At 45.2% G+C, this 13,674-nt stretch overlaps 1 protein-coding gene across 6 annotated transcripts in view; it reads right to left on the bottom strand.

Annotated features, from left to right (window-relative positions):
- LOC115201754 (calpain-1 catalytic subunit) overlaps positions 1-13,674 on the bottom strand; it is a 55,321-nt gene that overhangs the window by 35,659 nt on the left and 5,988 nt on the right. For 3 of the 6 annotated variants that reach the window (XR_003879806.1, XM_029765638.1, XM_029765642.1), the window contains exons 2-4: positions 5,578-5,595; positions 3,722-3,815; positions 3,031-3,177 (exon numbers count right to left, since the gene is read on the bottom strand). Coding sequence is in view for 5 of the 6 variants with exons in the window: in XM_029765638.1 (XP_029621498.1) it covers positions 3,031-3,177; positions 3,722-3,814 (240 nt within the window). In the remaining variant the exon portion in view is untranslated. Of the gene's footprint in view, positions 1-2,895; positions 2,932-3,030; positions 3,178-3,721; positions 3,988-5,577; positions 5,596-13,674 lie in introns of those variants that run through there. The other 3 variants (XM_029765640.1, XM_029765639.1, XM_029765641.1) reach the window with 3 other exon arrangements.

Genomic DNA, 13,674 nt, shown 5'->3' on the forward strand with positions numbered 1-13,674 from the left:
CTTGTTTGATCAATGTGATCTGTGTGTGTAATATACATACTGTCCCTTATAACTGTCCCTTATAACTGTCCCTTATAACTGTCCCTTATACCTGTCCCTTATAACTGTCCCTTATAACTGTCCCTTATAACTGTCCCTATAACTGTCCCTTATAACTGACCCTTATAACTGTCCCTTATAACTGTCCCTTATAACTGACCCTTATAACTGACCCTTATAAATGTCCCTTATAACTGTCCCTTATAACTGACCCTTATAACTGTCCCTTATAACTGTCCCTTATAACTGACCCTTATAACTGACCCTATAACTGACCCTTATAACTGTCCCTTATAACTGACCCTTATAACTGTCCCTTATAACTGACCCTAACATCAACTCTCAAACCAATGACACTCCTCTCCCTACAAAACCATTGTAGGGATACCTAGTCAGTTGTACAACTGAATGCATTCAACTGAAATGTGTCTTCCACATTTAACCCAACCCTTCTGAATCAGAGAGGTGCAGAGGCCTGCCTTAATCAACACATCCACATCTTCGGCGCCCAGGGAACAGTGGGTTAACTGCCTTGCTCAGGGGCAGAATGACAAATTTTAACCTTGTCAGCTCGGGGGATTCGATCCAGCAACCTTCAAGTTACTGGTGCAATGCTCTAACCACTAGGCTACCCTGACCTACCCTGGCCTACCCTGAAATACCCTGAACTACCCTGGTGCGACCCTGACCTACCCTGAACTACCCTTGTACTACCCTGACCTACCCTGGTACTACCCTGACCTACCCTGACCTACCCTGGTACTACCCTGGTACTACCCTGGTACAACCCTGGTACTACCCTGAAATACCCTGAAATACCCTGGTCCTACCCTGAACTACCCTGGTCCTACCCTGAACTACCCTGGTACTACCCTGAACTACCCTGACCTACCCTGAACTACCCTGAACTACCCTGACCTACCCTGAACTACCCTGGTACTACCCTGAACTACCCTTGTCCTACCCTGACCTACCCTGGTACTACCCTGACCTACCCTGGTACTACCCTGACCTACCCTGGTACTACCCTGAACTACCCTGACCTACCCTGGTACTACCCTGAACTACCCTGACCTACCCTGAACCACCTTGAACTACCCTGACCTACCCTGAACTACCCTGACCTACCCTGACCTACCCTGACCTACCCTGAACTACCCTGGTACTACCCTGACATACCCCGACCTACCCTGGTACTACCCTGACATACCCTGAACTACCCTGACATACCCTGGTACTACCCTGAACTACCCTTGTCCTACCCTGACCTACCCTGGTACTACCCTGACCTACCCTGACCTACCCTGGTACTACCCTTGTACTACCCTGAACTACCCTGACCTACCCTGGTACTACCCTGACCTACCCTGAACTACCCTGACATACCCTGGTACTACCCTGGTACTACCCTGAACTACCCTTGTCCTACCCTGACATACCCTGGTACTACCCTGACCTACCCTGACTTACCCTGGTACTACCCTGAACTACCCTGGTACTACCCTGGTACTACCCTGACCTACCCTGAACTACCCTGGTACTACCCTGACATACCCTGAACTACCCTGGTACTACCCTGGCACTACCCTGACCTACCCTGGTACTACCCTGGTTCTACCCTGGTACTACCCTGACCTACCCCGGTACTACCCTGGTACTACCCTGTCCTACCCTGGTACTACCCTGGTACTACCCTGAACTACCCTGAACTACCCTGACCTACCCTGAACTACCCTGGTACTACCCTGGTACTACCCTGACCTACCCTGGTACTACCCTGAACTACCCTGACCTACCCTGAACTACCCTGACCTACCCTGGTACTACCCTGAACTACCCTGACCTACCCTGAACCACCCTGAACTACCCTGACCTACCCTGAACTACCCTGACCTACCCTGACCTACCCTGAACTACCCTGGTACTACCCTGACATACCCCGACCTACCCTGGTACTACCCTGACATACCCTGAACTACCCTGACATACCCTGGTACTACCCTGAACTACCCTTGTCCTACCCTGACCTACCCTGGTCCTACCCTGACCTACCCTGACCTACCCTGGTACTACCCTTGTACTACCCTGAACTACCCTGACCTACCCTGGTACTACCCTGACCTACCCTGAACTACCCTGACATACCCTGGTACTACCCTGGTACTACCCTGAACTACCCTTGTCCTACCCTGACCTACCCTGGTACTACCCTGACCTACCCTGACTTACCCTGGTACTACCCTGAACTACCCTGGTACTACCCTGGTACTACCCTGACCTACACTGGTACTACCCTGTCCTACCCTGAACTACCCTGGTACTACCCTGAACTACCCTGGTACTACCCTGACCTACCCTGGTACTACCCTGGTACTACCCTGACCTACCCTGGTACTACCCTGGTACTACCCTGACATACCCTGACATACCCTGGTACTACCCTGGTACTACCCTGACCTACCCTGGTACTACCCTGACCTACCCTGAACTACCCTGGTACTACCCTGACCTACCCTGACATACCCTGAACTACCCTGGTATTACCCTGAACTACCCTGGTACTACCCTGGCACTACCCTGACCTACCCTGGTACTACCCTGGTTCTACCCTGGTACTACCCTGACCTACCCTGGTACTACCCTGGTACTACCCTGACCTACCCTGGTACTACCCTGGTACTACCCTGAACTACCCTGAACTACCCTGGTACTACCCTGACATACCCTGAACTACCCTGGTACTACCCTGACATACCCTGGTACTACCCTGACATACCCTGGTACTATGAAAATGACACACAGACTTCAACCATCACCCACTCTCTGTCTCTCTGTCTCTGTGGCGCTCCCTCTCACCGTGGGTCTCATCCATTCCATGTGCAGCTAACATCAGCTCTCAAACCAACAACACATTCTGAATGAACTGCCCTAAACTACTACTACACACAGACCCACTCCTCTCTCTCTCTCTCTCTTTATCCCCCTCCTCACCGTGGGTCTCATCCATTCCACGTCCCTGGTCTTGGCGGAGTAGGGGGCCAGTTCCTTGAAGCCCAGAGAGGGAGGCTCGGCTAGGAAGGAGGGATCCTGGAACAAACAGCCTGTCTCCAGACACTCCTGCCTCAGAGCCTCATAGTTCTGGTGGAAGTCAATTCAAATCATTTCATTAAAATTAAAATAACACATTCATCCATAGATACAGCAACAAGATGTGAATGAACAGGAAGGAACCTCTCAGTCATCTCAAAAGCATTAAATCAATCTTGAATTATTGAATTTTTCTTTTTTTTCTCCCCAAAGTGGTCCTCGATGATAAAACAAATAATATCTAATGATAAAAGACAAGAGGCTGTTTGTAACTAATGGGCCCTGGTCTAAAGTAGTGCACTATGTAGTGGATAGGGTCCCATAGGGCCCTGGTCTAAAGTAGTGCACTATGTAGTGGATAGGGTCCCATAGGGCTCTAGTCTAAAGTAGTGCACTATGTAGTGGATAGGGTGCCATAGGGCTCTAATCTAAAGTAGTGCACTATGTAGTGGATAGGGTCCCATAGGGCCCTGGTCTAAAGTAGTGCACTATGTAGTGGATAGGGTCCCATAGGGCCCTGGTCTAAAATAGTGCACCATGTAGTGGATAAGGATACAGACAAAGTTTCAAAAGCATCAGAAACAAACAAACTGACCTGGTTAAGGAAGGGTACGGCATGGTCGTTGGAGCCCATTCCCTCAGCTCGTAGCCTGCTGGTGGCTATGCTAGCAGAGATCCCCCCTGACATACTGACACAGGACACGATATACTGTAAATCACAGTCAGTGGCCTGGGTGGGTGCTGCACAGGCAAATCATTTACAATACTTTAGCCGGGCTTGATTGAATTTGCCTGTAGCAATGGAACCAATAGTCTGCTCTACTGTCCATGAGAGTGGAGATCTCTCCTGACCTACTGGAACATGGGATATATTTATAAGAGGACTGGGTGGGTGTCGCAGAGCGCAGTCCACAGCTGGGTTCAAATACTATTCAAAGTAATTTCAAATACTTTATAGACGGGGTTGATTGAGCTTGTCTGTTGCAATGGAACCAATGAAGTAGGTGTACAACTGCAAACCTCATCCACCTGGCGCTCCAGGCAAGCCAAAGCTAAAACTCACAAGTATTTCAACCATTCGAATAGTGTTTGAACCCGGATCTGGGACAGGCACAGGGTAGAGGGTATAAATAGCAACGAGCTAAGCTAACAGCAGAGCGGAACACGGACACAAAGCCTGCATCATAGCAAACATCTATTCTATACCGTCTTTTGTTGTTTTACTCGTTTTCTGTGTTTGTGTATTGTGACTGTTTTTTGTTTTCTACCAATGAACCACCTCTGGTTCTGTGATCTAAGCTTGTGATACATTCTCCGGGTTTATCTTTCTGGGTTGGATCTATCATCGACTACTCTGGCCTTTCTCACCAGTAGTGAGTCAGAATGGTGTTCAGAAATGTCTCCTACTTTAGTGAGTCATTGAACACAGCTCAGAGTTCTGATGACAGTTCCTGCAGAACACGTCTGAACACTGACTCACTGTCGTGTAATCAGTTAGCTATTAGTCTCCGACTTTTACTCTGTCTTCTCTACTGTATTTCTTCTGAGAGTCTTTTCCAAAGTTATTATAGTATTATAAATAGTATAATGTAGTGTATTGAGTTTCTGATAAATACATGTAATAGTGATAGAGAAAACATTTAGGATGACAGAAAATGATTATAGTAAAATTGGGATTACAGAAAATGATTATGGTAAAATTGGGATTACAGAAAATGATTATGGTAAAATTGGGATTACAGAAAATGATTATGGTAAAATTAGGATTACAGAAAATGATTATGGTAAAATTGGGATTACAGAAAATGATTGTAGTAAAATTGGGATTACAGAAAATGATTATGGTAAAATTGGGATTACAGAAAATGATTGTAGTAAAATTGGGATTACAGAAAATGATTATGGTAAAATTGGGATTACAGAAAATGATTGTAGTAAAATTGGGATTACAGAAAATAATTATAGTAAAATTGGGATTACAGAAAATGATTATGGTAAAATTGGGATTACAGAAAATGATTGTAGTAAAATTGGGATTACAGAAAATAATTATAGTAAAATTGGGATTACAGAAAATGATTGTAGTAAAATTGGGATTACAGAAAATAATTATAGTAAAATTGGGATTACAGAAAATAATTATAGTAAAATTGGGATTACAGAAAATGATTATGGTAAAATTGGGATTACAGAAAATAATTATAGTAAAATTGGGATTACAGAAAATGATTATGGTAAAATTGGGATTACAGAAAATGATTATGAAAATGAAGCAAGACATTTTTTTAACAAGCATAGTGGAAACAATACTGACTGATCAGAGAAGCATACAAGGCCAAAAACGGAGGTATGAACGAACGGTTAGGGTGGAAAGGGGAGACAGAGACAGCAATCTCTAGCACCTCTAACAAGCCCCCCCAAAAGACACACAGAGAGATGAAAATCTGATACCTTGAGTCTATGAGCAGGCTGCAGAGAAATAGGAGAAAAGACGAATGTACAGTATGTAACCAATAACCCAAAGACACACAGTATGCACTTTAGAAACAGTGTTATGGCTATTCAGAACCTTCAGCGCAGCACCGTGAAAAATAACACATTAAACCAAAACATGTCATCCGCGCTGACAATCAAAGATAAATAGGCAGAGTGATTGTTGGTACAGTGGAGAAATATTTGACGCTCTTCTCTCTCTTTCTCTCTCTCTCCCCTCAGAATAGGCTTCCCTCTCTTTCTCTCTCTCTCCCCTCAGAATAGGCTTCTCTCTCTTTCTCTCTCTCTCCCCTCAGAATAGGCTTCCCTCTCTTTCTCTCTCTCTCCCCTCAGAATAGGCTTCTCTCTCTTTCTCTCTCTCTCCCCTCAGAATAGGCTTCCCTCTCTTTCTCTCTCTCTCCCCTCAGAATAGGCTTCTCTCTCTTTCTCTCTCTCTCCCCTCAGAATAGGCTTCCCTCTTCTCTCTCCCCTCAGAATAGGCTTCCCTCTCTTCTCTCTCTCTCCCCTCAGAATAGGCTTCTCTCTCTTTCTCTCTCTCTCCCCTCAGAATAGGCTTCTCTCTCTTTCTCTCTCTCTCCCCTCAGAATAGGCTTCTCTCTCTTTCTCTCTCTCTCCCCCATTATTCTCTCTCTGCTCTCTCCCATGTTCTCTCCCTCTCTCTCTCTCCCTCTCCCCCTCCCCTCTCTCTCTCTCTCTCTCTCATGTTCTCTCCCTCGCCCCTCCCCTCTCTCTCTCCCCTCCCCTCTCTCTCTCCCCTCCCCCTCTCTCTCTCTCTCTCATGTTCTCTCTCTCTCCCCCTCCCCTCTCTCTCATGTTCTCTCCCTCTCCCCTCCCCTCTCTCTCTCCCCTCTCTCTCCCCTCTCTCTCTCCCTCCCCTCTCTCTCTCTCATGTTCTCTCCCTCTCCCCTCTCTCTCTCTCTCTCTCATGTTCTCTCTCTCTCCCTCTCCCCTCCCCTCTCTCCCCTCCCCTCTCTCTCTCGCTCTCCCCTCCCTCTCTCTCATGTTCTCTTTCTCTCCCCCTCCCCTCTCTCTCTCTCTCTCTCATGTTCTCTCCCTCTTCCCTCCCATCTCTCTCTCCCCTCGCCCCTCTCTCTCCCTCTCCCCTCTCCCTCTCTCCCCTCCCCCCTCTATCTCCCCTCGCCCCTCTCTCTCCCCTCTCTCCCCTCCCCTCTCTCTCTCGCTCTCCCCTCCCTCTCTCTCTCATGTTCTCTCTCTCTCCCCCCCTCTCTCTCCCCTCCCCTCTCTCTCTTCCCTCCCCTCTCTCTCTCTTCCCTCTCCTCTCTCTCTTCCCTCCCCTCTCTCTCCCTCTCCCCTCCCCTCTCTCTCTTCCCTCCCCTCTCTCTCTTCACTCCCCTCTCTCTCCCTCTCCCCTCCCCTCTCTCTCTCCCCTCCCCCCTCTCCCCTACCCTCTCTCTCTCCCCTCTCTCTCTCATGTTCTCTCCCTCTTCCCTCCCCTCTCTCTCTCTCTTCCCTCCCTCCCCTCTCTCTCTCCCCTCCCCTCTCTCTCTCTCTCCCTCCCTCTCCCCTCCCCTCTCTCTGAACAAGGCACCATGGCCTAGGGTTGTCCCAGAGCACTAGAGAAAGTTTCATCAGGACATCTGTACTGTGTTAGGCAATGTGAAGTCCTCATTCTGTGTGGGAGAACAGCATGGAAGAAGAACAATACAGATTGTATTTCTCTCTCTCTCTCTCTATTTCTCTCCATTTAAGGAGACAGAACTGTTTCTTGTGATTTGACCTTGACCATGAATAGCAAATGTAATAAACGTTAAACAAAGTGGGGGGGTGAGAGAAAGAGAGAGAGAGATAAAGAAAGAAAGAGAGAAAGAAAGAAAGAGAGAAAGAAAGAGAGAGAAAGAAAGAAAGAGAGAGAGAGAAAGAGAGAAAGAGAGAGAGAGAGAAAGAGAGAGAGTTTGTCAGACCATGAAACATCCCAAAATTGTCTGTAGCAACCGCACAGTTTGGGCATCAAACTAATATGAAGAATAATTTATTTGTATTTTCCTGATCTTTCTTATATCGCTCAGTTATAAGAACATTCCATATAGCTTAGTAGAACCTGGTGTAGTAGGGAGTTGTAGTTTCTCTAGAGATAAATCAGATCAAACCTGAATTGTGCGATGCAGTAGGGAGTTGTAGTTTCCAACAGGCCAATATTCTACATAGTTTAGTGCAGACAATGTGGTAATTAACTACAATGACCATAATCCATTGCACGCCCGCTTAAAGAAGAGGCCTCAACCACAAACAGCTGTGGAGCAGCAGAACCCAGACAGAAGGGCGGAGGTTAATCTTATATGGCGACACCCCCGTCTCGGCCCCGGGAGGGAGTTGGTAGAGTTACCTGATGGCCATGAAGCAGATGACATCACATCTAAACGAGACAATGTGTTATGGAACTTTGCTTAAATGTCACATGTAGTCAAAGGAGGCATGGTCTTGGCAATTAAGGGGTATAAAACCCAATGTAAAAGATAGGGAAAGCGGAACTGAGCGGAGATTTTCAGGAAGATAGATTAGGAGCTGATTGATGTATTAGAAGTTAGAAAGACTTCTGGGGTAAAGTAAGAACGGAACTGGATTGTTATTGTTAGAAGCTAGTGCATTATAATCACTATATATATATATATATATATATATATATATATATATATATATATATATATATAAAATATGCAATTCATCAGTTGTGAAACTGTGGAACCAAAAGAGAAGTGTTGCTGGTTTTCATTAACTAGTGGAACCAAAAGAGAAGTGTTGCTGGTTTTCATTAACTAGTGGAACCAAAAGAGAAGTGTTGCTGGTTTTCATTAACTAGTGGAACCAAAAGAGAAGTGTTGCTGGTTTTCATTAACTAGTTGTCACGTCCTGACCATAGTAAGATGTTATTTTCTATGGTAGAGTAGGTCAGGGCGTGACAGGGGGTGTTTTGTGTTTTTCTATGTTTTGTATTTCTATGTTTGGGTTCTAGTTTTCTATTTCTATGTTGTTTTTTTGGACGATCTCCAATTAGAGGCAGCTGGTCCTCGTTGTCTCTAATTGGAGATCATACTTAAGTAGGGTTTTTTCCACCTGTGTTTGTGGGTAGTTGTCTTCTGTTTAGTTTTCTGTACCTGACAGAACTGTGCGCTTTCGGTTTCTCTTTGTTATTTTTTCCTTTAGTGTTCTGAGTTAAAATAAATATTCATCATGAGCAATCAACACGCTACGCTTTGGTCCCCTCTCTACGACAGCCGTTACACTAGTGGAACCAAAAGAGAAGTGTTACTGGTTGTCATTAACTAGTGGAACCAAAAGAGAAGTGTTGCTGGTTTTCATTAACTAGTGGAACCAAAAGAGAAGTGTTGCTGGTTTTCATTAACTAGTGGAACCAAAAGAGAAGTGTTGCTGGTTTTCATTAACTAGTGGAACCAAAAGAGAAGTGTTGCTGGTTTTCATTAACTAGTGGAACCAAAAGAGAAGTGTTGCTGGTTTTCATTAACTAGTGGAACCAAAAGAGAAGTGTTGCTGGTTTTTATTAACTAGTGGAACCAAAAGAGAAGTGTTGCTGGTTTTTATTAACTAGTGGAACCAAAAGAGAAGTGTTGCTGGTTTTCATTAACTAGTGGAACCAAAAGAGAAGTGTTGCTGGTTTTCATTAACTAGTGGAACCAAAAGAGAAGTGTTGCTGGTTTTCATTAACTAGTTAAATGACTTGTTGAATAAAGTGCTGAAGAAGAAGAGTAGCATTATAACTACAGGCTCAGGGGGTTCACCGTAGGTGTTCCAAACCATATGTGACTCGTTTCAGGAAACTAGACGTATGTCGCACGCCATTGGAACATAAACATGTATTTTTTTATCAAAATGCATTTTTTTGTCAGAAATGATTTCTGGAATATGTGAACATTCATGTGCCGAAAAAGCAAACTTGTATACCGTCCATAAATACGAATAAAACATTTTAATTACGAGCCAAGTTGGTTTAGCCATGGAAAAAGTCAGTAACCTTCCCACTAGCCATGATTGGCTGAGATAATGGATGGGCTGGACATGCTGGGAGATGAGTTCTGATTGGTCTGCCATGTAGCATGCTTCTGCCTGTAAAGTGAGTTGTTCAGTATGTGTTGACAGTCCTTTCTACCGCGCCGTTTTTGAAAGATATAACGTTAGCCATCGACAACTACAAAAGTTGTAATACTTTTGTCAACAACATTGATGCCCTGAATTTAGCAGGAGCTATCGTCAAATCAGTTGTTTCCGCTCGACTAAAACAATCTCGGCCGACCAACAGCCTAACGACCAAACAATTGACCAGTAGACTAATTGGGGTCAGCCCTAGTATCTATAGTTTGTGCCGAACCCCTGCTTTCAGCACACACCACGGTCAGTGTGAACCAGAGTGTCTTTGACACAACACTGGCCAAACATGATGTAGCTACAAACAAAACAGAGTTAAATGGTTCCAGTCTGTGTGAAGCGTTCCTGCATGTATACGGGTAACAGTCTAGCTACATTTTACAGATATACGTTTCTAATTTGGTCAGAAAATCATTTTTATTGCAAAACGTTAGCTTGCTGGCTCGCTACCTAACATTACGTATATGATCTGTGTAGTAATATTATTTGAATCTGAAATCCATTTGCATTGCTAGTTATAGCGTAATGCTAGCTAGCTAACATTGAACCTAGTTGGTTAGCTTTAGCTACCTGCAGATTCATACTACAGCTATGACAATGTTTGTATTGGTAGTAGTATGAGTTGGGGTTATGCCGGTTCATTGTTTAGCTAGATACCTAGCTACCTAGCTAGCTACATGTCTAAACAAAATACTCCACTTCGGCCGGATTATTACATGACCCATCAAATTAGCCAGGTGTGTCTGGGGGTGATTACGGCCATCTATTGTATTTCATCAACATGTCTGGACAATAGAGACCCATCCACTTAGCTAGATGTGTCTGGGGGGTGGTTACAGCATTTCATTCACATGACCAATCAATTTAGACATTTGTCTTGGTAAGCGTTATCTAATAATGATCAAATATTTAGCAAATATTTTTATCTGGACACTTTCTGTTTTTGATATTGCTACTATGCAAGTAACCATTTCAGTGTACCGTTTACACCTTCTGTATCCTGTGCGTGTGACAGATAAACTAAAGATTTTCTTTGATATAGTGAATGTTTACCACATGGCCTCACATGTGAATCCTTAAAGAGATGGGTGGGCCTAAGGCTTAAGAGCGTGTGAACCATGCTGAATGGGTGGAGACAAAGAAGAGCTCTCCAGTAGGTGTGCCAAAACATTCATGGGCAATTTTCTCATAAGTGGAGTTACAAGTTTATCAACTTTCAAAGCCGAATCACTTTCCCCATTGTTCCTCAACTGTAGTGTATGACATACCATTTTCTAGCTCTGAGTCTCTACTTTTATGCAATGTAATTTTTTTTAATAATAATAAAATTTTGCAACATAAGACCGAATCGAGGCGGTCGGTCACATATTGTGGGCTCCAGCAGGAAACCACAGTGAAGCTCCAGGATAACTGTGTAAAAGACACACAAAAGGAGCACTGGGTATCTATTAGGGCTGTCCCCGACCCCAAAAAATATTGGTCGACCGAAAGTCATCTGTTCTTTCGACCAATCGATTGGTTGAAATTTTCAAATGTGCACTTTTCCATATATAGACACACCCTATGTGTTTTAACAAAATCAACAATATGCATTGAGCTTGTCTGATGCTTTAAGCTTATGGTTTGATGAAATGAGACAAATGCCTCAAGAGGGTGCCAGAGATCTAGATAACCAGAAGAAAAAAAACCTGACCCAACTGTTTTCCTCCTGCTGGCTTTCACAGATTCTGCCATTACTCTCTGAAGTTACCGGTAAGAGGCGACACGAGGAGTCGGCAACCTTTCTCATGTGGAATGCCAATTTATCTTACCATTTCTACCGATCCGCGTGCCAGTTATGGTTTTCATATGCACATTTTCATGAAATAGTTTAATTTAATTTATAATAACATATTCATATCTCAAAATCAGTGTCATGTAGTTAATCTAAATGAAAATGATACAAACCTAAAAACGAACTTCTATTTCCAATTATGTTAAAAATATCCTACATAAAGCTAACAAATAAAAACATTGCAGCCTACAGGTACAAAATATCCTGAGAAAAATAAATATCCTATAAATCACATTGGCTTCGCATTGCCTGTCTGCAACAAACTTGAAACATTGTATCAACTATTAACTTGGGTCCTGCAACATTGTATAAAATATTCTGGGCCCTCAGCTTTTCCCAGCATCAGTGAGCTCGGAACACCTCTGGTACGGACATTTTTGTTCACCTGAAATGATGCTTTAGTAATAATAGACTACTTACTAAGAGGTTTACCATTTACAAACAAGTTAGATTATTTGTACATTCATTGAAGTGTTTAAACTTGTTTTAATTGTTAACTACTGCATGATGGCATAACTGGTTTAATGGGCATGTGCAATCTATGTATATGAGATTAACCATAAACCAGATTTTCCTGACATGAAATTGTTTAGTGAAAATCTAACTCTTGTATTCTAGTTTTTTTTATATATATATATTTAACCCTTATTGTACCAGGTAAGTTGACTGAGAACACATTCTCATTTACAGGAATGACCTGGGGAATAGTTACAGAGGAGGTTTTCTTGGTTTTTAATAAACTACAAGATGAGCATCCACATTCCTGCTGCGTTTTGGTCCTCCATTCCAGACGACAACCGTGACAGAATCTCCCACCACAAACGGACCAAGCAGCGGAGGAAGGAGCAAAAGGTGGACTTTGAGGAGCAAAGGGAATTTGAGTTGGACCAACGGGAGAAATGGACATGGGAACGCTACCGAGGAACACGACTGGCATTGAAGCCCGAGAGGCAGCCCCAAGATTTTTTTTGGGGGGGGGCATATGGGTAGTTTGGCTGGGCGAGGTTTGAGCCCCATGCCAAATCCCTGTATCTTTTCTGGGCAACCAGTGAATGGACAGGTCCCGTGCTTCGGGGTAATAGGTACTGTGGCAAGGCCAAGTATTTTTAGGCCGGTACGCGCTATACCAGCACCCCGCATTTGCCAGGGGGTAGTGGGCATCCAGCCCGTAAAAGCGATGCCAGTTCTGCGCTCGAGACCGCCAGTAAGCCTCTACGGTCCAGTGCATCAACCCAGTCCGACTCGTCCTGTTCCCGCTCCCCGCACTAGCCCTGAGGTGTGTGTTCCCAGGCTGATACCTCCAGTACCAGCACCACGCATCAGGCTTCCAGTGCGTCAGCCCAGTCCGACTCGTCCTGTTCCCGCTCCCCGCACTAGCCCTGAGGTGCTTGTCCCAGGCTGATACCTACAGTACCAGCACCACGCATCAGGCATCTAGTGCATCAGCCCAGCCTCGCCAGTCTGGTGCCGCCAGAGACGCCCGCCAGTCAGGAGTCGCCAGAGCCGGCCGCCAGTCAGGAGTCGCCAGAGCCGCCCGCCAGTCAGGAGTCGCCAGAGCCGTCCGCCAGTCAAGAGTCGCCAGAGCCGCCCGCCGTGCCGGAGCTGCCAGAGTGGCCCGTCTACCCGGGACAGAGGGAATCTACCTGTGACCCAGAACCGAAGGGGTCTGTCTGTGACCCAGAACCGGGTGAGTCTGCCGATGACCCGGAACCAAGGGAGTCTAGCAGCAACCCGGAACTGAGTAAGCCTGACGATTTGGAACAAAAAATTATTAACTATGTATTTAATGAGTCTGCCTACAGTGTGGAAAGGAAGAGGTCCGCCTACGATCCGGAACAAGGGGCTGTCTGCATTCTGGAGGACAGTAGGCCGGAGCCTGAACCACCTCCTGTATAGGTGGGTTGGGGAGGGGGGGTGTAGCACAAGTGAGATCGGTGACGGCAGCCACCCTCCCTTCCCTCCCTTTAGTTTAGGGGGATTTTTGTGTTGTTGTTGTTGTTTTTGGGCTGTTTGGTTTATTTATGAGGTGCATCCGGGGTCTGCACCTTTGGGGGGGGGGGGGGTACTGTCACGTCCTGACCAGTATAAAGGTTATTTGTTAT

Source organism: Salmo trutta, chromosome 10 (assembly GCF_901001165.1).
Source record: "Salmo trutta chromosome 10, fSalTru1.1, whole genome shotgun sequence".
Taxonomy (NCBI): Eukaryota; Metazoa; Chordata; class Actinopteri; order Salmoniformes; family Salmonidae; genus Salmo; species Salmo trutta.